Source organism: Ovis canadensis, chromosome X, assembly GCF_042477335.2.
Source record: "Ovis canadensis isolate MfBH-ARS-UI-01 breed Bighorn chromosome X, ARS-UI_OviCan_v2, whole genome shotgun sequence".
Classification (NCBI taxonomy): Eukaryota; Metazoa; Chordata; class Mammalia; order Artiodactyla; family Bovidae; genus Ovis; species Ovis canadensis.
Window position 1 is genome coordinate 24,269,007 of NC_091727.1, and position 23,494 is coordinate 24,292,500.

The following is a 23,494-nucleotide window of genomic DNA, read 5'->3' on the forward strand; positions in this document are numbered from 1 at the left end:
AGCTCACAGGAATGGAAACAAATTTTCCAAAATTATAATTTGCGCCTGATTGCTTCAGTATTCTCAAAGGCAATATGTACTGTCAGGTGTTTTCCTTGAAGTGGCAGGCTCACTTGGTTCTTTTTGAGTGATTGTCTGCCAGCTACTCAACTTAGGGTAACCCATAATTGGCCTGCCATTCTTTCACATAAAAATTGTGCTGAGAAAGGCAGCTAGTTTAGCTTGTAACTCAGACAGTTGTATATTACAAATGCCTTTCTTTGAGCAACCTTTGTTCTTGAGTGTACAGTAGGCGTGCCTTGTGCATACTTCCCATTTTGTCACACAAAATAATAACTTTGTACTCAAGGATCAAGAACTTAAAAAAAAAACTGAGTTTGTGGTGGTGATGAATACAATGTGTATTAGTACAGTTTGGTGTGTCTGCCCAGGTTCATGTTTCTAAGGCATCAGCACCTTTACTGACCATTGCTTCTGCAGCGCCAGTGCAAATGATATCATTAGGAAAATACTTTTGACCTCTCCAGCCTGCAAAAAGGTGTCTCGAACCCCCAGGGATCTGCCAACCACACATAATAGGTGATATAGACACATACCTTATTCCTGGTCCTTTCTCTTGTCTTTTGAAACCTACCCCTTCCCTTTGTGCATATTGAGTTCTAGTCCAATAGACTGTATTTTTTCTCATCTTGCTTTTAACTTTTACTTTTTCTCTCTGCTTGAATGTTCTTGATCCTGTCATCTTTTCTTAAAAATCTCTTTTTTCCTTCATGTGCTAGTTCATTTTTTTCTTCCATGGTTTCTGCTCTCAAATGGTAGAGGTCTTTCCCTCTCCAGATTCTCTGTAACACATAGTTCACCACTCCCTTCTGGCACATGTAGCTTATTTTAGAATTTTTTTTGAAGAATGGAAAGTCATCTAATAATGACAGATGGCCTAGAACCAGTGACTGTCTTACTCATCATGCGATAGTTTACAATGCTTGAACTTCATGAATTATCACAGAGTGAAGGAAGTAATTTCTTCTGCAAACATTGGGTTGCTCTACACGCCAAGTATCATTGTGAGCCCTGTGACCGCAGCTATGGGCAGCGCTGACCTGTTCCTGCTCTCATGGGGCTTTTCTGTTACAAACTCACTTACTCTGCTTTTGGAAATCTTAAGTTGACAGTGTGAGTAAATCTCGTGATTTCTGGTGCCTTAATGATTTACTTAGGCAGAGAAACCACTGAGAAACAAATCATTAAGTCAGAGGAACCGTTATCCATCTGTCTTAAGTAATCTAAATTCTAAGGCTGCATAGAAGACTGAATGTATAGTCTTAATTTTTATATTCAAGTATCCTGTGCCTTGGCCTTAAAGCTCATATTTCTTTTTTGTCAGGGTTGTATCTGGTTATATTAGTTACTACATGAAGGACAGAGGAGCCTTGAGGCTGTATTTTCTACATATAGCTTTCTGTCATGTTTATGTGGCTGATGTGATTCTAGCAAAGATATGTTTTGTGTATATCTGTATGTGAAGGGTTTTATTGTAAAGTTTGGGGCTTTTTCTCTCTTAGGCGTTGACCAAGGATCCCCAGGATTACCCTGATAAAAAAAGCCTACCTCATGTACATGTTGCCCTCTGGATAAATTCTCAAGGAGGAAGAAAGGTGAAAGCTGGAGATACTGTGTCCTATGTCATCTGTCAGGTAAAACTGTCATAATGAATAAGACTTACACTGCTTTCACACCCAGAGTAAAAACCAGATCTCTACAGTGTCTCATTTGACCCAAGTAACTGATGCTGTAGAGAAGGTTTAGTCTTGGTTGGTTTTATAGCATTTAAAAACATTAGTCAGGGGTATATGAAATATTTTGTTAAAATTTTCATAAAACTTTTAAGACCAGTGTTTTTTTATTATTGTTATTTTTTAAGACCAATGCTTTGGTTGAGTGAAACTACTTTGGTGAAACAGGTATATACAGTTGCTACAGTTTAAATTTGAAATGAACTTGAATGAAAGCATATACCAGTTTGCTCATGTGTCTAGCTATTGCTGCTGCTGCTAAGTCACTTCAGTCTTGTCCGACTCTGTGCAACCCCACAGACGGCAGCCCACCAGGCTTCCCCGTCCCTGGGATTCTCCAGGCAAGAATACTGGAGTGGGTTGCCATTTCCTTCTCCAGTGTCCAGCAGTAGTCCTTTATCATTCCTTTTGCAGCAGTTTCCATTCTGAATATTGGTAGAATAAGCGAGTAAATGCATGTTTCACTAGCCTGTTCAAATAATTACTTGAAAAAAATGCATGGTTATATGGAAAAAGGTAAGACATCCTAAAACCATAGCTATGCAGAAAACACAGATTATGTAGCAAGATCTCCTTTTTAATTCTTTATTTTGAATGGAGTGGGCCTAGAACCCATCTCTTGCCTTCTCTCTGGAACAGTTTTAAACCAGTAACCAGTTTTTTTTTGAGAGTAGCATGCCTGTCACAGTTAGGGATGGGGAGAAAGGTAGATCAGAAGGGGATTTGGGTTTGGGGAAAATTGTTTTTATTTGTGTGTGTGTGTGTGTATTTTTTTTTTGGAAGCACTTAACTTCAATCAAAACAAAGGAGGGAGTTGCATCCCTTCTCTCTGCTTAAAAAAGTCAAAGCCTATGTCCAAATTTTTTAGTTACTGTGGTGTGGTCTGTTCACCAAAAGGCATAATTCATCTCAGTAAGATTGTTTCTTTTTAATTAATCTAGTATTACATTTTGTTAGTAATTAAAAAAATTAGATAAGCCTTGCAATATGATTGATCTTTGTCAAACTACCATCAATATGTTTTTATTTATTTTTTTTTGTAATTTATTTTTTAATATAAATTTATTTATTTTAATTGGAGGCTATCAGAGTCTTCAAAATGTAGGAGTCGTCTGAATAATATCTGCTCTGAACTGTGGATGATGTACATAACAAATGATTTAAGTACATGGACAGGAATCAGCACTTGACTCTGTCTCCCTCCTAGGGTTACCCTTGATTAAGAACTGTTACAGAAAGCCAATTCCTGCAGGAAAATATTTCCATAAATGTCTGACTCGCTCAAGCCCTTAATGTGCTTTGCATATTGCCTTTGACAAGTCTCATCTCAAAAAAACAATTTTTATATTATGCAAATAAAGATTTTGGTAAATAGGCTAGTTTTTTTCCCTTATATCTTTATATACATGGAAAAGCTCTTGAGATTATTAATGACAGGAGCAGATAGCAGCATATAACTTTGAAAAATTATATAGGTTTTCTGAAATTGCATCTAAAGATGAAATCAAGTCACAGTTATGTTTTGGCTAAACCTGGAATGGAGATGTATGGCCATATGATATATATATTTCAAAAGTCAAGCTTATATTCCTTGATGTCTAAATATTAGGTCTTACAGTATCTTCTTCTTGGGTCTTATTGATATAAGAAAAGCTCAAAATGCTGATGCTAAATCTAATTTGTTGTATTTCCAACCCTTTTCCCATTTGACTGGTTCTGGGTCTTAGTTTCTTGTTAAAAACAGTTCTTTTATTGATTTATTCTTCTTACTGTATCCCAAGAAAAGCTATAGGACTTTAATTTGTCTTTGTCCCCTAGCAGTAGGGCATGCTCACTTTCAGTATATTTTCTAAGCAAAGCTGCCTACCTCTTTTGCTTTTAAGCACTCAGATTATTCTTTCTCTTTCCTAACACAATCATATTTTTAGAAGATGTTTCTGAAAATGTATGATGACACATTTTTAAGAGAACTGTTTACTGCTCTAAGCAAAGGTACCCTCAGAATAGCATAGCTCCTAAACAGGTTCTCTTTTGTTTAAAATTTACATTTTGACTATAGTGCTCTCGTAATAACTTACTCAGACTATAAATTCCATTGAGTTCAGAGAGTAGTGTTTGTGGTATATAATAATTTACATTGTAGTTCATAGTCTTATTAAACCTAATGTGAATTATTGGCAGAGATCTTAAATTAACTTCCACTTGTTGATTAAGTGTTAAAGCCTTTATTATTTAACTTTCATCGGACATAATTTTCATAAGGTATGCCTTTAACATAATTTTTCAAGGCTTCCAGTTGTCATCTGTTAAATCTTTTTGCCCATTGGTGTCCTAGTAAAGATGACCACATGGATTCACCATGTCTGGTTGTCCTTGTGACGTATGTACTTTGTGAAGTTCACAAATTACTACACTGGCAGTTCAGGGAAGTGCCAACCTTGCTTCTCAGTCTGTTGATAAGGTGTATGCCATATGTTTTTGCATGTACCATAGGGTCTTGCTACATTTGAGAATTAGGTCTTTGATATATTATGTCACAGCCTTAATGTTTTCCCAACATAACACAGGAAAACCTGTCATCGTTCCAATTCTTTTTAATTTAGTCATATTTGAGCTCAGATTTTTAAAATATAATAAGAAACACGTTTGGGTCACTGTTAAAACTAGTCTTTTGTGGGGATACTTAAAAAGTGCTTCAACTGGGAATATACTTGGAACTTTGTCAACTTTTTTTATAGACATGTCTTACATGAGAACATCTACTTCCCATTGGAAAGTAACTCAAGCACCATTTAAAAAAATAATTTGCCTCCACAAATTTGGTTTTTGTTCTTTATTAAAATTTTTTAAAACTCAACATTACTATAATCTTAAGGACAGATCAGTTTTTTAAAAAACTGCAATTCTATTAATTGATCAGATTTCCTGTGTTTGTTGAAAGGCAGTCTGAATATAGTTGTGGTGCATAAAGACACTGCTCAAGGATCTTTCATACTCTTTTTGTCACTGACATCCTATTCCCATCTAATAATTCAGACTTTTAAAACGGCAACAATTAAAGTTGATTAATTCTGCCTAAATTCTCTTACTGTACAGTGAACTCCTGAAAAATAATTATAAACAAGTCTTTTAATCTGAGATTTGCATGCATGCTCAGTTGTTTCAGTCGTGTCTGACTCTTTGCGACTCTATGGACTATATAGCCTGCCAGGCTCCTCTGTCCATGGGATTCTCCAGGCAAGAATACTGGAGTGGGTTGCCATGCCCTCCTCCAGGGGATCTTCCCAACGCAGGGATCGAACCTGGATCTCCTGCATTGCAGGTCGATTCTTTACTGCAGAGTCCCCAGGGAAGCCCCATAATCTGAGGTTTGCTTCCTTTCTAGTTCTTTCATTATATCTTAGCATGGGTAGAAGCTGGTTGATACACATCCTAGTTTGTTTCTGTCAGAAGCCTAGGCAGAGAAAGAGCCCATTGCCTCTAGTTTGTTGTAAGACAACGATGTGAAAGGTAGCCTTTGCTTTGACTTTGGCGCTGAACTGAGAAGGGACTGATTATAGCAGGAATCAAAGAATAGGATTGACATGGTAATCAGTTTTGCAGAGCAGCTGAGCACTGTGAATAGTTAACATTTATGAATCTGAACATTAAATTCTGTTGTTGCAGACAAGAGAAAGAGTGGAGTTAGTTGTTGGATGTTGGTCCAGTGGTGTGATGCCTTTTTCATTCACACATGGTGATGACACCACCCACAGGACTGTGTGTGGGCCAATTTACTCTTACCTGTTATATCTTGTGAGCTTCCCAGGTGGTGCAGTGGTAAATAATCCGTCTGCCAGTGCAGGAGATGCAAGAGAAGTGGGTTCGATCCCTGGGTCGGCAAGATCCCTTGGAGAAGGAAATGGCAACCCACTCCAGTATTCTTGCTTGGGAAATCACATGTACAGAGGAGCCTGGTAGGCTGCAGTCCATGGGGTCACAAAGAGTCAGACATGACTGAGCCACTGAGCACATGCATGCATTATATCTTGTGTGTAGGTTACTACTGTTGGGTTTCATGCTCTTTTCTTTTTCCCTTGCTCATTTGTTTCTCAGTGACACTTAACAGCTTTCATCAAGAGATGCTGGATACACATACACCCAGTCTTTAAGATGATACTATGATGTTAACATAATAAAAGGGTCGCACATTTTTTGGTCATGGCTTCTAAAAGGCCTTTGTTAGCAAGTCTTCCCTGTGTGTTTCTGTGATATGGCAGGTGGAATTATTTAATCTAGTCATGCCATCTTGTTGGTTTCATGTTTCAACAAAAAATAGAACACAACACATGCTGGATTTACATTCCTGGACCGTGGGTAAGTCATTCTCCTTGATCTTCCTCCTGTTAGATGCTTATGACCACCAACAGGTCAAAAGGACTTCTTGGGCTTTGGAATTGACTATATGAAATTTGAATTGTCCCTCTCTTTGGCCAAGTACGTGTGATTTCTCACAACTTTCCCTGTACTGTATCCTCTTATAGGATGGTTCCAATCTCACTGCAGGTCAGAGGGCCTATGCACCCGAGCAGCTGCAGAAGCAGGACAATTTAAGCATTGATACCCAGTACTACCTGGCCCAGCAGATCCACCCAGTCGTGGCTCGAATATGTGAGCCAATAGATGGAATTGATGCTATCCTCATTGCATCGTGGTTAGGTAAGTGTCCCGAGCTCCCTTATTTCAGCACCCGGTGATAGCAGACCATACGGTTCTCCCTTACCTGTCAGGAGCTTTGTTTAGAGGCACAGTACCACATTGAGCACTTCTTCATTTGCAGTTGGGCATTTGTTTTTGTCATTGTTTGGTTAACGTCTATCTCCCCTCCTAGACTGTCGACCCCACAGACTTGCTACCTATGTAGGCAGATGCCTGCTCCCGTGCTTGCACTCAGCAGATGCTGAGGGGATAGAGAGGAGGCAAAAGAAAGGATAGGAGAAGGTTTTAGGCATCTCCTAGTCTCTGAGCTTACTTCGTTGTCAGTTTAATCAGTGAATTTTCCTTAATAAGATTTATTGTATCTTGATTATTGTTTCCTCTTGTCTCAGACTCTAAATGTGTTTTCGCATGGAGTGAGAATGTACAACTTTTAACATTAAGGCATTTAACTTGTATTTGATTCCCTTTGAATATCCTGCTCTCGCTTTTTAAAATTTTTCTAAGACTGGACTCATTATCTTCTAGGAATTAGTTGATACCTAATTTCTCATCATCTCTGGAGGGTCCATCCATCCCTGACAGCTCATTCTTTCTTTGACTTTTTGCCAGGTCATCAGATTGTCATCTCTTGCTTGGAAATATATTTCATAACCAGCCCTGATCATATTTCTAGATGACCAGCATATTGAGAGTTATGTTGCTTTAAGGTCTCTGCTCACTATGCCGTTGTACACAACGATGAATGTTTTTAGAATAACTGCCTAATAAAGTCCCTGGCTAGCTCCTCACTATCTGTAAGTCCAGTTGCCACTGACATCTTACAGTGTGTGACTTGGGCAGTTATAGATTAACTTTTCTAGCTGCAACCTTTATTTCTAGCTCAACTTATTTTGTCTTCTAAATATGGCATTCCTTAATCTGTCCCTGCTTCATGGAAAATTCTCCCCCTCCTCTCATTGAAATGTCTGGCTTAAGACACAGGCTTTGGCATCATAGGGACCTGGGTTCAAACTCTGGTTCTGTTGTTCATGAACTCTGGCTTTCGCAACCTCTGAAGCTTGGGGTCAGCCTTGGTCTCTGGCGTCATAAACTAGAGTTGTTCTGAAGGAGCCATTAGAGATGCACTTGAGATGCTCCGCCCAGGCCTGGGCAGGGTTAGTGCCTAATCTTGACCATGCCCCAGTCACTGTCAGGCCTGTGCAGAAATATGTCCAGACTCCTCTAGTCCAATAGATTTGCATGCAGTTATCTCTTGGTGTGCGTTTGTAGACTGAGATTGGACAGATGAATCATCAAATCACATACTTTTCACACTGCTCTTGTTAAATGTGTTTCTGGGCTCCTCCCCGCCAGCATGCCCCCTTCGCCCCCACACCTCCTTCTCTCCATTCTCCCATCAGTGTCTGCTCTGGAAGTGGAAACTCATTTTTGACATTTGCCTAAGCAAAACATAATTAGGAAGATAAAATTCTGCTACCAAAATCATCATATAATGTATTCTCAAAGTTGAGTTGTATTTGATGATGTTTATAAATCCTCAGCTGGGAGGAGGGAGCGTAAGTGCACAATATTTTTGAGCTTCCTTCTTTTTTTTTTCCTCTCCTCTGCCTTGAGTGCTTACTCTATCAGAAATTGTAATAAGTCCTTTGCATATGTTATCTCATTTAATCCTTTCAGTAACCCCATGAGGCTATGTTGTATCTCCTCCATTTTACAGAGAAGAAAGCTGAGGCTTAGAGAGGTAACTAACTTGGTCTTGTCACAGTGCTAGTAAGCGGCCGACTGTGCTTGGACTGGGAGTCAGCTCTGTGTGACTCCAAAGCTTGTGCTTGTACCACCACCACTTCTTACCTGTGGGAGGCTGTGACCCACGCCCTCAACCAGGAGTGGCATAGTGTTGATGCGAAGACCTGAGAGCTTCATCCTCTTCATGCTTCCTCTTCTCCCCACTGATAAACCCCTGCACAAAGCATTTATTTTTTTAGAGTAGATCTTCCTGGTTTTAGTTTGGATCATCAAGAACCTGGTCCAGAGGCTAACCATTGCCCTTTCGTTCCTTAGTACTGAATTTTCTGGTGGCCTAGAGCTGAGGAAAGGTAGATGAAATAGGCCTCATCTCTCAACTGATATTTAACAGATAAGGGTGGAGCCTTGTATTTCAGCAGAAGAGCCCTAGGTGGTAGATCGTAGTTGGTAGACAGGCTGATGCCCACTTGGATATCTCAAGACTGGCTGTACAAGGAGCAGACCAGACTGATTTTGTTAGTTCCAGGGTTGTATTTAAGATCCTTTTCATATCCATTAAATTGCAGGCACATAGTAGCTGCTTAGAGACAAACTTTCTCATCATTGTGGCTGTCTTAGAATCCAGTTTTCATGTATTATTTTCAAAGCTGGTAGGCTGGGGAGCTCCATCTTCAGAGCGTTCTTGGTGTTACTTAGCACCCTCAGGCTACCAAGAGGACCATGTGACCGTGTGCACATCGCCCCTCTCCTACCTCCATCGTCTGAAATCTCCTGTTTCTGGGTAGCTGCTTAGAGCTGCTGAAGGGCCTGTGTCTCTCACCCTGAAGGAGCTGTGGCTGCTCCCCTTTTTATCTTTTTCTCATCTTTATCTTCTGCTACTTGACAGCAGTTTTTATGTCGAAGACATGTGAAGTTGTCATCATTGTGCAGTCTGCCTCCTCGCACTGCAGCCCCGGCATCACCAGCAGTATCCACATACCTATCTACATTTGTAGTAAATCTCCCAGTCTTTTATCTTTACTGCTTTGCTCATAGGAGCGTCCATGGTAATGAAGTGCAGAACAGCAAGTGCCAGTCACCATGAAGATGTGTAGAAAATGTGGAAGCTGGCTGGGCAGATCTGTGTAAGCATCTGCCCCCTGCCCTTTTCAGGAGCTGCATTTTGATCTGCATCCTTTGTTCCTCCACCCCAAGGGAAAATTAGGGTGGCTGTTCTTCACTAGGGGATTTGAGGCCCCTGTTATCGGTTCTCACTTAGCCTGTGGTTTTAGAGGAGGAGGGAGGAGATAGGGAAGTGGTGGGAAAGAAGGGGAGTGTTAGGGGGTGCCTGGTTTCTAAGAGGTGCAAGCTATAGGCATAAAATTACTATAATTTGTTTTTAAAGTTCTAAATCTGTTTTCTTTATATTAAAAAAAACTGCAGTTAGTGAACTGACACTGTTAAATGAGTTGAAGTCTGCAAATGTACACATAAAATATAAGCCCTCCAACTGTCTAATCACAGACATAAAATAATTCTCTTGCTTTTAGTGTAGTTTTTATCTTTGGCTAATGAAATGTATTACAGTGTTGAAACTTCAGTGAAGTTTGCTACTTTGTCCTTTTAGCTAGTATAAAGAAATCAGGAATAATGGCATAATTTCATTTAGGAAAATTATTAAGTTCATGATTTTTTATTTTTAAGACTCCTTTGTGGAGAGCAACTATATTTTTCAACTACCTCTTTTTCTGTTGCTTTTATACTGCTTTCCTTGAAATGAAAGGCACGCATCAAGTGTTGGTTTTATCCTGTGGCTTCACTTTGGAAATTCTCTGACTATTTCTCCCTGTCAGAATACCTCCTGAAGTCTGTCTGGTGGCATGTTGCATGGCCAGGTGTTCCATATAGGAAGGTCGTTTCAGTGAAAGGGAGAGAGGATAGTCTATTAAATGAGTGAATGAATAAGTCTGTTGAATTGAAAGAGAATAATTTGTTCTCCCTAATAACTAATGGTCCTCATTATCCCACAGTAAAATGTGTATCATTTTTCTGAAACCCATGCAAGATTATTGCTATTGGGCTTAAATAAAGCTAAATTTTACTCTTTTCCATCTGTGAATAGAAAAAAATATAGTATTACTCTTCTTATACAATAGCCCTATGGGAAACATGGCCACTAAAACTTGGAACTCTTAGCTTTTGTTCTCTAGACTATAGGTTTTTTTTCTCTCTTGTTCTAATGAAAGCTCTCTATATTCTGTGGATGAAATATTCACAGTATGCTCCAACATCCAAATAGTCTTCTGTACCTAGCAAAACAGGCTGGAATGAGAATATTCTAAAGTTCATTCTTGAATTTCATCTTTTAATAAATTTATATTTAATGCATGACAATACTTAAAATTATATAATATCTTTACTCTGATGAGGACTGATTTTGTACAGTAACTTTCAAGTCCATTTCTTCATGGTCAGTTATAAAATTTCAGGCATTTGGCTATCAGGGCTGTTTTTTCATTGGTTCTGAGAAGTTACGGATGTTTGAAGAACATGAGAACTTAAAATTTAATCTCTGAAAGTAGTGCTTAAAACAAGGCAACATGCTTAAGCCACTGTGTTCCTGAGTTAGACTGGAAAGTAAAAACCCCTCTTTTTATAAAATGGCCATGTCACCTTATAGAAGGTGGTTTCTGTCAATACACAGAATTGAGTGGCATTTTCTAAGAGATGAAATGCCACCGCAGGCTGTGCCATGTATGGGTGTGCCTTTGGTAGACCCGGAGAGACACACATACAAAGGTGGTGGTGGGAGTGGGATGATACCACCAGCAGGTGCTTCCGGCATTGCTTTCTTGATCAATGAAGACTTTGCCTTTTTTCATGATTAAGCTCTCAGAAGAATGTACATACATGACCATCATTTCCAAACCTTAGATATTTAATATGACATAATTTATAATAAAATTTAAAACAAAAGATTACACCAAATGCAATGTAGGATAGTAAGTCTTCTCAGCAGATAAGAACCCCCTCTTCCAGGCTGGGTGCCAATCCAAGCATGTCACTGAATGGCTCATGCTCCTGGCTTTCTTATGCATCCATGGAACAGATGAATGTTGAAGACCTGAGTAATGGGTGCTGTGAAGGGTACAGAGTTGAGCTGGCTGAGGCTCTTCAATTATAGCCCAGCCTGTTGAGTCAATTTCCCTCTTGTGGGAAAATCTAGGGCCAGCACAAGTACATATCCCAAAAGAGGCAAAATAAATTTTTCAGTGTTTTGGAAGAAGCAGAGCCCACTTCTAGCTGGGGCCACCCAGGAAGAGTTTATGAAAGTGGAGATGTTTGAGCACTGTGGGTTTGCACTGTGCGTGTGGAGTTGGGAGTGGCTGTCTGTGTGTCTGTGCTTCCAGCCCAGTGATGAGCACCAGAGCCCTGACTTCCAGGCCATCCCAGCTGCTCTTCAGGGCACATGAGGGAGTTCACAGAGTCTCACAAAGGGTATTCGTTGCACTGCATTGCACCTCAGTCTTTACAAGGTGAGCACACAGTGTTGTCCCTGTGACCTGGGTTCACTGTGCCAGGGGCCTGCAGTGGCACTGTTTACCTGACTCAGGCATACCTCTAAGAACTTAGAGCCCCACCAGAGCATGCTGAGAGGAATTGCTAGGAGTAGTGATTTCTTACTCTGACTTTGTAAGGCTTGGAGTTTCCAAAGGAAAATGGAGATTTCTCAAATTATTAAGTTTGATCCATTTTTAAAAATTTAACTCATTGAGGAGTAATTGGCAAATATAATTGTATGTATTTAAAGTATATAGTGTGATGACTAGAGATATGTTTACATTGTAGAATGTTTACCAAGATCAAGATAATTAACATAATAATCACCTCACCCTTCTGTGGGGCAGGGGTAGTGTGGTGAGAATGCTTAAGATCTACTTGCAGCAACTTTTAAGTATGTGATGCTGTATTATTAATTATAGATCAAGATTTTAAAGATCATCGTATTAAACATACTAAAATGATGCCAAGACTGTGTAGCCTATAGAAAAATGGATAAGATGTAATGAAGTGAAAAAGAGCTGAGTACAGCATTGTGCACAGATACTTAAACTGTGTAAAATGTATACATAATGGATAATTCAGAAAAGTGTAAAGATGATGAGTTTTAGGTTCCTCCTTTGTTGAAAAAATATAAATATTCTTATAACTAAAGTAAGACAGTTTTTATAAAATCAGATGGGAATAGCTTTGAAACATGTATGTTATCATATGTGAAATAGATCGCCAGTCCAGGTTTGATGCATGAGACAGGGTGCTCAGGGCTGGTGCTCTGGGATCACCCTGAGGGATGGGATGGGATGGGGAGGGAGGTGGGTGGGGGGTTCAGGATGGGGAACACTTGTATACCCGTGGCTGATTCAAGTCAATGTATGGCAAAAACCACTACAATATTGTAAAACAATTAGCCTCCAACTAAAATTAATTAATTAATCTTAAAAAATCAGATGGAAAAAATGGTTAAGCAGTTACTAACTCACTTGTAAAAAGGTGGGTGTTTAGGAACCTGTAGCCTGACTCTGCACATCACCCCCCACCCCATATCTACCAACATAGATGGAAAGAAGAGGATTTTGCTGTAAGAGAAGTGAAATCTTTTCTTGGTCTATTCCTTTGTGTTATCTTCCAAATATTTTTTCAGCATAAAGTTACTGTGTTTTCTCACATCTAAACATAGGAAAGAAGGTACTTGCAAGCTTTTTCTTGCTTAGAGGTACAGGTCTCATTAAGTTAAAATTCACGTTCAGGGCTATCATCAAGGGCATTAAAAACAATCCTGTCTAGCAGGATTTTTTTCTCCATCGTGATTGTGGGAGTTGTCTTTTGCAAGACAGTAAAACTCTTGGGAGTTTACTTAACCCAAAGGTTTGGATATTATTTCTTTTAAAATACTCAGACATTTCTCATTTATCTTATGGAGAGGTTTGTTGTTGCTGTGAAAAGCAGATTCAGTTGCTTGCCACTTGTATAGTCAATTGTTTATCATTCAGTTGGATCTGTAGTATTAAAATTTATTTGTTATAAAAAAACTGCAAACGTGTAATAGTAAAGAGAACTGTGTAAGGAGCTCCCATTTGCTCACCACCCAGCTACAACCATTCTGCAGCTGTGGCCAACCTTCCTCCTCTTCACCTCCTCTGATGATTTTGAAGTGAACTCTAGATGTTGTATCATTTTATCTATAAATATTGGTACTTCACTTTGCATTTCTAAAAGGTAAGGTTCCCCCCTCTTAGCATAAATGTAACATTATCCCTATGGGGAAAAAACCCCCATAATTCCTTTTTTCATCACATATACAATAAATGTATTTCCCCAGTCATACTGTGAATGCATTTTTCCTTTAAAATGAAGCTCCTTCTTTGAACTGGAATCCAGTCAGAGTCCAAATGATAGTTAATCTTCTCTATCCCTGTTTTGTTTTTTGACCCTTCCAATTTATTTGTTAGAGAAACTGGCAATTTTTGTCCTATGGAATGTCCCTTATTCTGGAGTTTGCTGATTGCATCCTAGAGATAGCCTTTAACACATTCCTCTGTCCTCTCTGTTTCTTGTAAAATGGTAATTAGATCTAAAGACTTGCCCATATTTCGGTTCAGCTTAAATTTTTGCTAATCCAACTTCCTAGGTGATGGTCTGTACATTTGTGAGGAGATGCATAATGTCTGATTGGAATCTAACACATTTTGAAACAAACTCAGAGATATAGCATGAGAGATGCTTAGTATTCAGTTTTCCTACCTTTTTCAGTGTGTAAATTTTCTTTTTTTAAAGTTGAAATATAGTTGATGTACAGTGTTATTTAGTTTTAGATGTACTGTGTAGTGATTTGAGATTTGTATACATTATGAGATGATCATCACAGTAAATCTAATAATCCTCTGTCCCCATACAAAGTTATTGCAGTGTTATTGACCATACTCCTTATGTTATATATTATATCCAACTCCCTCTCCCTTTTGACAGTCAGCTGTTTGCTTTCTGTATCTGTGAGTTTGTTTTCATTTTGTTTTACTTTTTAGAGTCCACATTTATTGTTATCCTGTGGCATTCATCTTTCTCTATCTTATTTCACTTGACATAGCACCCTCTAGATCCATCCATGTGTAAAATTTCAGTTTTTAGTGACTGAGTAATATTCCTGTGTGTGTCACATCTTCATCCATTCATCTATTGATGGGTCCTTAGATTGCTTCTGTATCATGACTATTATAAATAATGCTTCAGTGAGCATTTGAGTCATGTATCTTTTTGAGTTAGTGTTTTTTTTCCCCTGATAAATACCAGATGCTAAATTGCTAGATCGTATGACAGTCCTATTTTTAATTTTTTTGAGAAACCACAATACTGTGTTCCATAGTAGTTGTAATAATGTATAATCCCACCAACAGTGCACAGGGTTCCCTTCACACTACATCCTTGGTAACACTAGTTATTTGTTGTCTTTTTAATAATAGCCATTCTGACAGGTGTGAGGTGATAGCTCAGTGTGGTTTTGATTTGCATTTCCCTGATGATTAGTGATGTTGAGCATCTTTTCATGTGCCTGTTGGCCATCTGTTTGTCTTCTTTGGAGAAATGTCTGTTCATGTTCTCTGCCCATTTTTAAAATCAGGGTGTTTTTTTTTTTTTTTGGCGTTGAGTTGTATGAGCTTTCTGTATATTGAATATTAACTCCTTGTTGGATATATTATTTGCAGATATTTTCTCCCATTCAAGTGGGCTGCCTTTTCTTTTGTGGATAGTTTCCTCGTCTGTGCAAAAGCTTTTGAATTTGATGTGACCCTGTTTGTTTAATTTTGCTTTTGTTTCCCTTGCCTAAGAAGATATAGCCAAAAAAATACTGCTAACACCAATGTCAAAGATGGTACTCCTTAGTTTTTTCCTAGGAATTCTATTATTCAAGTCTTATATTTATAAAGTCTTTAATCCATTTTGAATTTATTTTTGTGTATGGTAAGAGAAATCAATATGAATTTCTTACATAACATGCATATAGAAAAGTTCACAAGAACCTAACTGAACAGCTTGATGGATTTTCCCAAAGTAAACACATACCAGTGTAGTCAGTCCTGAGCACAAGAAACAATATATTACTGTATCCTCAGAAGCCTGTCCTATTTCCTTCTAGAGATTATCCTCCATGCCCCAACAGAAAATTACTATCATGACTTACAACATCATAGATGAGGTTTTCTTATATTTCAGTGCTACATAAATTATGTCTTTACTCTTAATGTCTGGCTACTTTCGTTCAGTCTGTGAAATGGGTCCATGTGGTTGTACTTCATTTCTGTCTACTATGAATATCTCACACTGTGTGACTACCTCCCAATGGATTCTTTCCACTCTGGGTGGTTATCAATATTAGGCATTCTTGTACATCTCTTCTGTTGAAAAATTATATGTATTTCTGTTGGATCTATACTTAGGAGCAGATTGGCTTGGTCATAGCAGGCATATATGTTCAGTGTTAGTAGATGTTACCAGTTATCTAACATGGTCCTACTAATTTAGAGCTGCTACTAGCAGCATTTGAGTGCCTGACATTCTTAGCAGTACTAGGTGTTTTCCTCTCTTCTTCATTTCATGTTGTGGCATAATGTTATGGTTTTAATTTGTGTTTCTTTGATGACTAATACAGTTGAGCACCGGTTGTCATGTTTATTGGCCATTTGAATATTTCCTTTTGTAAGAGGTCAGTTAAGTCTTTTTCTACTTTACTGTTGAGTAGTCTTTTTCTTACTGATTTGCAGGCATTCCTTATATGTTCTAAATGAGTTCTTTGGTAATATATGTTGCAAACATTTTTTATTTGGAGTACTTTCTTCTAAAGGATAATTTACATACCATGCATATCACACAGTCAGTGTATCAAAACACAGAATATTTCGATTGCCTAGAGAGTCCCCTTGTACTGCTCAGTCCATACCCTCCCTCTCACAAAAGGAGCCACTCATCTGATTTTTATAACCATATGTTAGTTTTGCCTGTTATAGAATTTTGCATAAGTGATCTCCTCTGGTATATGCTTTTTGTGTTCAACTTCTTTCACTTAGCATATTTTTGAGATTCATACATCTTGTTGCCTGTATCAGTATTGTCTTTTTCATTGCCAAGTAGTATTCCATGGTATATGCTGCTACTGCTGCTAAGTTGCTTCAGTCGTGTCCGACTCTGCGATCCCAGAGATGGCAGCCCACCAAGCTCCCCCGTCCCTGGGATTCTCCAGGCAAGAACACTGGAGTGGGTTGCCATTTCCTTCTCCAATGCATGAAAGTGAAAAGTGAAGCCGCTCAGTCTGTCCAACTCTTCGCGACCCTGTGGACTGCAGCCTACCAGGCTCCTCTGTCCATGGGATTTTCCAGGCAAGAGTACTGGAGTGAGGTGCCATTGCCGTCTCCAGTGGTATATGCTACCAGTTTGATATTCATTCTCCTGTTGATGGACCTCAGATTGTTTCCAATTTATGATTATTATGAATAAAGATGCTATGAACATTCTTATACAGGGCTTTTTATGGATGTAAGCATTCACCTTTTAAAAGTTCATTTAAGTACTTTTTTCTTTAATCATACTAAATTTTCAGTTTGTTTATTGTTCTCTAGGAAGTCCACATATACGAAGGCATGGATTCATGGAAAAGATTCATTTCCTAGAAAAAAATTTTAGAAAAAAAAATTCACATTAGGATTTCATTAATTAGCTTCCCTAGTATTTTAAGTGATTCGTTTAAGGTATACTTGTGAATACCAGTTATTCTACTCATTTGTAATTTTATTCATATGGATTTTTCCTGCTTCCCTATAGTTGTATGAACATATGTAATTGACTACTGTAGTTATATGCAGTAGCATTAGTAAAGACCTGGTCTTTTGGAAGATGATTATTTAGTCAAATATATCAGCCTCCAAACCTAACACCCTGAATTTGGAGCATTTTAAATACTCCTTGAGAATGGGGACAAGTGAACATTCTGAAAACAGATAAATAGTTTACAATTGTTAGAAAATACAATGGTAGAAAAAATAATCCTGTTCTATATGTTGCATTGGAGGTATGTCTGATAAGAATGGGGCAATCTTAAGTAAAAAACCACTCCTGAACTCATCCTGCCCAATGCTCATGATGTTACTTTCTATAAATACTCTTGAAATATGAGAGCTTTGATCCTGTTGCCAAAATAATGTGAGATCCTATAAATTTTCTAATTATAAATGACAGTATTTTAATTTCATTCCACTGTGCCTCTGTCCTGTCTCGTTGTTGTCGCCCTCCCCCACACCCCCACTCCAGCCCAAGAAAAATGGTGTGACTGGATCACTACAAGTCACAGGGTTGAGTTAAAGCACACATTATTTCCATGACTGCTCTTCCCCCACATAACTGGTGCCAAGCCCAAGTAGGCTGCTCCTTCGTTTATTCTGTGCCGGACCAAATGGTTAAAGTTATCTGTCAAAAGCTAGTCTAGTAGAAGTTCTTTTTCTCAACTGGGACATAAAGTCTGTTTCTTTCAGACAGTTTGGGAAAGCTCTGCATAGAAGAGATAAGGAACTTGGAATTGAGTTTTATATCTCTTGGTTGCTCAAAGACTACTGTGATTACTTACTGTCTAGTGTGCAGTTTAATATTGATTATACAGTGTATATGCACGTATGGAAACTGTGATCATAAAGAGTTTGCTTTAATGTCATTTCTGACAATAGTGTTTCATTTTGGAAGGACAGTAATTACAAATGGAGTTCTATGTAGCAGTTATATTTTGCACTTTTTAAAATTCCGAATCTACCTCTAGGTGGCAGCACTAGACACTTTTTCCCTGTTTCATTTCAGGCTTAACGATTTATGGTATAAGTAGTAAAACTTTTTAAGTTTCCTGAAACTTTGAAATAAGCTGTTTATCGCCAGTTTTGTGCAGATTTGGAAAAATTAACTTCTGTGTTGAATAAGTTTGGGGTTTAAACGTGAATTTTAACCTTAAAAAAGGATTCTAGCAGTAATGATCCATATTTTTAACATGACTACTTAATATGTTTTCTTAAAAAGATTTAACTTAACCCTCTGTGATTTGCCAGTTGAACTTAAAATTGTCCTTCCAAGAAAATCACTTTTTTGTGATATTTTTATATTCAAGTAACTTGTACAAGGGTTGTTATATACCTAATATTTTAAGGTTATTACAATGTCTTCTCCCTTTTTTATATTGAAAAAAATATGCCATTTTGACTTATGGCCAGTAGTGCTGAGATGAAGTCCCTTTTCTTGGAAAAAAGTCAGCTTGTGAATAAATCTGAAGTAATTAGCTGGGCCAGTTGGTTTTGTGATTGCCCTGGGTAGATAAGGGTGGCTTGTGGGAATGGACATTTAAAGTAGACGTTTCATAAGGCCTGGTAATTTTTATAACTCTCAGTCACTTTTTGGGCTTTTGTCCATAAGTAGCAGGACAATCCATGTCCAGTTGTGGTGTGTTCAGCGGGCAGGCTGCCTCAGGTACACTAGTGGATATGGCTAGTAGGGAGGCCTATAAAAGCTTTCGTTGCTTCCTGGTTGCAGCCCAACCAGTTTTGTCTGTGTGCAAACCCAGCTTTGTTTTGTTCCTTGATATTTAGGTTGTGAAAGAAGCTTGTCTTTTAGAAAACCCTTGCTTATTTTTTTCCATACTCTCTGAAGAGTATTGGCCTGGGAAATTGATGGAGTAATCATACCATCAGAGAAAAACTGGAGCTGCTTTCTCATAATCCCGAATAAAGCAAGACATGTGAATACAGTTGGATTCACAACTAGAGGTTCAGGAATTTGCAGCAGTTACCCTTCACTGCAGAGAAGAAATGGCACCATTCACAGGCGTGGGCCTGGTTTCTCTCACTCCATTCCTCTGTCTGTCCTTGTCTTTAAAGGAGAGGATATATATTCCCCCACACTTCACTAACTTGCTGTTTCTCTTAAGCTATAGGTAACTTGTAAGATAAAAATGTATAGTGAGCCTTGGGGTCACGTGGTTAGTGAGCCATGTGTTCTATGTTACAGTAATTTATATCACTAACCAAGAACAGGTTTTCAATTTGTTTTGAATGTGTAGTCTTTGTTTTTATTATACACTATCATGTTGGGAAATACTCACTTTAATTACTACAAAGAGCAGCTATTAACTTGGCTGCAACATGAACGTGTGTTTCATGTATTTTTCCAAATGTGTAATTTTGAATGAATATTAAATGATGGATAAATAATGTTCACCTACTATTTTATTTTTTCATTCATGTGGCATTTATTGAGTGCTTTTTACATGATCGGCATCATTGAAAACAATTTGTCCTCTAATGTCTGATTTAAACTTTAAAAGTGCATAGTAGCTCCATTTTGCAGGTGAGAAAACCAATACTCAAGAATCTTTTCACTTTTTCTTTTTTAATCACAAAGCTATGCATTTCTTTCCAACTCTGTCCGCCAGCCACCTCCCCAGTGGGTTTTTTTTTTCCTTTTCATTCTTTTTTCAGCACCTTTCCACTGGCAGAGTCAACCCTAAGTCTTTTATGATTATGAGATGTCACTTGCCAGTTGACCAGCTAGGATTTAGAATCTTGTCACTGAATTCTAAATATATCTGTTAGATTATCTAACTATGCAAGCTGTTGATAGAGATAAAACAATTTTTAGATATTTTTGGTATTTGATCTTTTATGCTCAGTGACTTTTACATTACTTATTTATGTTTATACTAAAATAAATATGATAGCTTTATTTATATTTCTAACCAAAAAATACCTAGAATTCTTAGGGATTGCTAAGGAATACTTTCAAGAAAATAAGGTATAGAGTGGAATAATTATCTTTAAGTATAAATTCATATAGTAGATTTTGACATATATGCTTTAGTCAACAATAAGTTAAGTTTGTTGGCCTTAAAATCTTTCCTTTTCTCAAATAGCTTGGGGAAACAAGATAGTGTAAACTATGCATCAGTTGATTTCTTGTGTTGTTTTGATTGAAATATAGAAGGTATACTTGGCTTCAGGATTGTCCTGGGGCATTTTGGCCTACAGAATTTGTAGATCATTGTTTTTGCATGTATTTTAAATTTCTGAATTCAGAACAGTAAAACCATGTTGCGTTTTGACAGATGCTGCTACTGAATTTTAACCACTGAATTAGATAGCAACCTCCATGCTGTTAGCTACTGAGCCAAGATGGAATTGACCACCGCATTGAAATCAGGGTTAGCAGTTGTGTCTGCACTTAAAGGAGTTGTAATAGCAGTGAACTTGTTTTCCTTAACGGGATTTTTATTCTCTGTTTTCAGTTTTAATGGTAATACTTTGATTTTGGAGATTTTAATAGTGCATTTTGGGGGAGATTTTCACTGTAACTTTAAGAAATAGTAAAACCATCCTATAGAAGTAGTAGTTTCCAAATGCAAATGTCCAGTAGCCTGTTTCTGCATTGTTTTGATGCAGTTTGTTTTGTTTATAATTTCCTAAAAAAAAAAAAGAAAAGTCATTTGTCTTGGTGATGTGAGCCTCTATCTTGAATTCAAATGGTTGTGTATGTATTTCATGAATTTGAAACAACTCTTCTGATTTCTTTGTAGTATTTTTAGGAGAAGGGAATTCCAATAATTGTACCTTTCTGAATTTATTTTTTCTTTGACATTAATAGGACTTGACCCCACCCAATTTAGAGTTCATCATTATCATAAAGATGAAGAGAATGATGCTTTACTTGGTGGCCCAGCACACCTCACGGATGAAGAGAAATACAAGGACTGTGAAAGGTTCAAATGCCCATGCCCTACATGTGGAACCGAGAATATTTATGATAGTGTCTTCGATGGTTCGGTTAGTTGTTTTTGTTTCTTTTGTGAGTGAACTAGTATAAAGTCCTCTTTCTCTCCACTGTATGTGTAAAAAGGAAAAACGTTTTTATGTGTTTAAAGAATTTTGGCATCATATGAATTCTGCCTTCACAACTTAACGTTATTTCTGCTTAAAACCTCTTAATACAGTGTACTTGAATATTTGTTTTTGGCTTCCTAGAATGCTTGGCCTTGGTTTTTTAAATGGAATCTCCTAAAAATTCTAAATTATCTTAAAGTATTTTTATGGTAATTCCTTAATTAGTAACCTGTATTTCTCCACTCCCAGCCCAATTTATTAAGACTTAGAGCAATATTTTCCTTTATCTTAAATCAAGTTAATGGGAACTAAGTGTTTCTGGAAAGTTTTTGTTTATCTTTACACATCCCACTTGCCTCCTTTTTGACAAAGTTACTCTGATGATCTTTTCTGCTGTCTTTGCATATCAGGCATTAAAAAAGTCACAAGCAGACATTTCTCTCAAGAAGTACTGCCAAAAAATGTATCATTGACCTTGGATCAGAACTTGAAACTTGGCCAATCTACTTGATTCCACTGCAGTGTTATACATGTACTAGCCATTGGCAAATGAGTAGGCAGCAGAACCATGTAAAACCTTGAAACTAAAAGAAAATACATCCTTTATCTAAATTAAAAGTAATTATTTTAAGTTAATTTGGACAAACAGCAGATGTTTTGCATTTTTTTGAATCAAAACAAAGCAGTCTTTGGAAGCAAGTGCAAGGAAGAGGCAGACACAGATCAGCAATACTTGCTAAATCCTTGAGTTTTGCTTCATTACAGCTGTAAATAAGATAGTTAATTGCATGGAGGCTTGACGACTTGCAGATGGGCTAACTGTGGAAGAGCCGATGTCAAGCTCTAAAATCTCTTCCACCTGGAATTGCTTAGTGTGGCGGGGTAGGGTTATGTACCAGATTGGAGCAGGAAACCAAGATGTTTTAAGTATCAAGAAGGAAAACAAATGCTCCAGAAACCCCAACAGTTTTCCTGTATATTACATTTGCTTTGTCTTTGTTTAAAACAAAACAAAACGTTTTCTCCAACTACTAATAATTCATTCTTTCAAATTTGTTCTCCTCTTCTCTCTCCCCTCCCCCAAATACATTTCATTTGTAGGGGACGGGGTTACAGAAATTTTAGATTTGCTAAGCTAATGATGTGATCATTTTGTAGTGTAACAATTTTTAGGCTTTATTCTTAAAAATTAAGTTGGCAGTACTAAGCAAACTATTGTCATTAATATTCTTGCATTGTTTTCAAGTTTGGAATGAATAAATACAAATTTAAATTTTTGCTCACTATCTCTAAGAAGGATGTTTATTTCCAGTAACTTGACTTCACTGGTATTTTCAGAGGGGAGACTACTTTATCCATGGAGTCTGCCATGTATTGAATGTAAAAAAAGTGATTGCAGGGTTTTCCCTTCAGTTTTCTTCTCCATTATCATGGTGACAAGAGTGGAAGCTATGTGTGACTGAGGGGAGCTTTGAGTGGAAAGTGGTTGAGAAAATAAAGTTAAAAACTTAACAATAAAATGAATGAAGAATATTGTACAGCAGGACAGCATGTAAGTTTTTAAGCACAGAAACCTTTCATAATCTTTTGTTTGTCTCTCTTAACTTCTGTAGGGAACTGATATGGAGCCCAGCTTGTATCGTTGCAGTAACATCAATTGTAAGGCTTCTCCTCTGACCTTTATGGTACAGCTGAGCAACAAATTGATCATGGACATTAGACGTTGCATTAAAAAATACTATGAAGTAAGTATCTACCATGAGTTTCTTACATAGGCAATGTACTTAGATTTGATACTTGTTTTTAAATGGTTTTTTGTATTATTGGGTTTTTTCCGAAACTGCGAAATTTCGAAAAGATGAAGGAAAATGATTTCATTTTTCTATTGGGGATTTTCATCTCATTTTATTTCTAGAAATGAAGCTTTTGCTTTTAAGAAAAAATGAGAATATAATCAGGAAGAGGTTTAGTTTCTTGCTACCTAAATAAAATGAAGTTATATGGTCACTCAGATCTTTGGGCAGAGGAGGAAAAGTCAATATTAACCTTTCTTTGCCAACCAGAACTGTAACATCATGTATGGTGATTTTTAATAAACTGCCAACTAGCTAACACTTTGTGTTTATGTGGTAATCTAAACCATTTCATAGCTTAATTTTCCAAGGAAAGCAGAATAAACGTCTTTTAAATTTAAATGCAGTTTGTCTGTCATTTTAAAAGAGAATGTCTAATTTTTATAAACATATAGTAAAAATTCCAAAAGACTGAGTGAGCTGTCTGCATTATAAAGAAGCCTTCTTTGAAAGTTTTGGTTTTGTTTTTAAC

At 37.4% G+C, this 23,494-nt stretch overlaps 1 protein-coding gene across 1 annotated transcript in view; it reads left to right on the forward strand.

Moving 5' to 3' along the window:
* Positions 1-23,494, forward strand: part of POLA1 (DNA polymerase alpha 1, catalytic subunit) — a 291,484-nt gene that overhangs the window by 121,507 nt on the left and 146,483 nt on the right. Inside the window, exons 31-34 of the mRNA XM_070289875.1 lie at positions 1,563-1,694; positions 6,317-6,491; positions 20,934-21,112; positions 22,783-22,914. Coding sequence (XP_070145976.1) covers positions 1,563-1,694; positions 6,317-6,491; positions 20,934-21,112; positions 22,783-22,914 — 618 coding nt within the window. The remainder of the gene's footprint in view (positions 1-1,562; positions 1,695-6,316; positions 6,492-20,933; positions 21,113-22,782; positions 22,915-23,494) is intronic.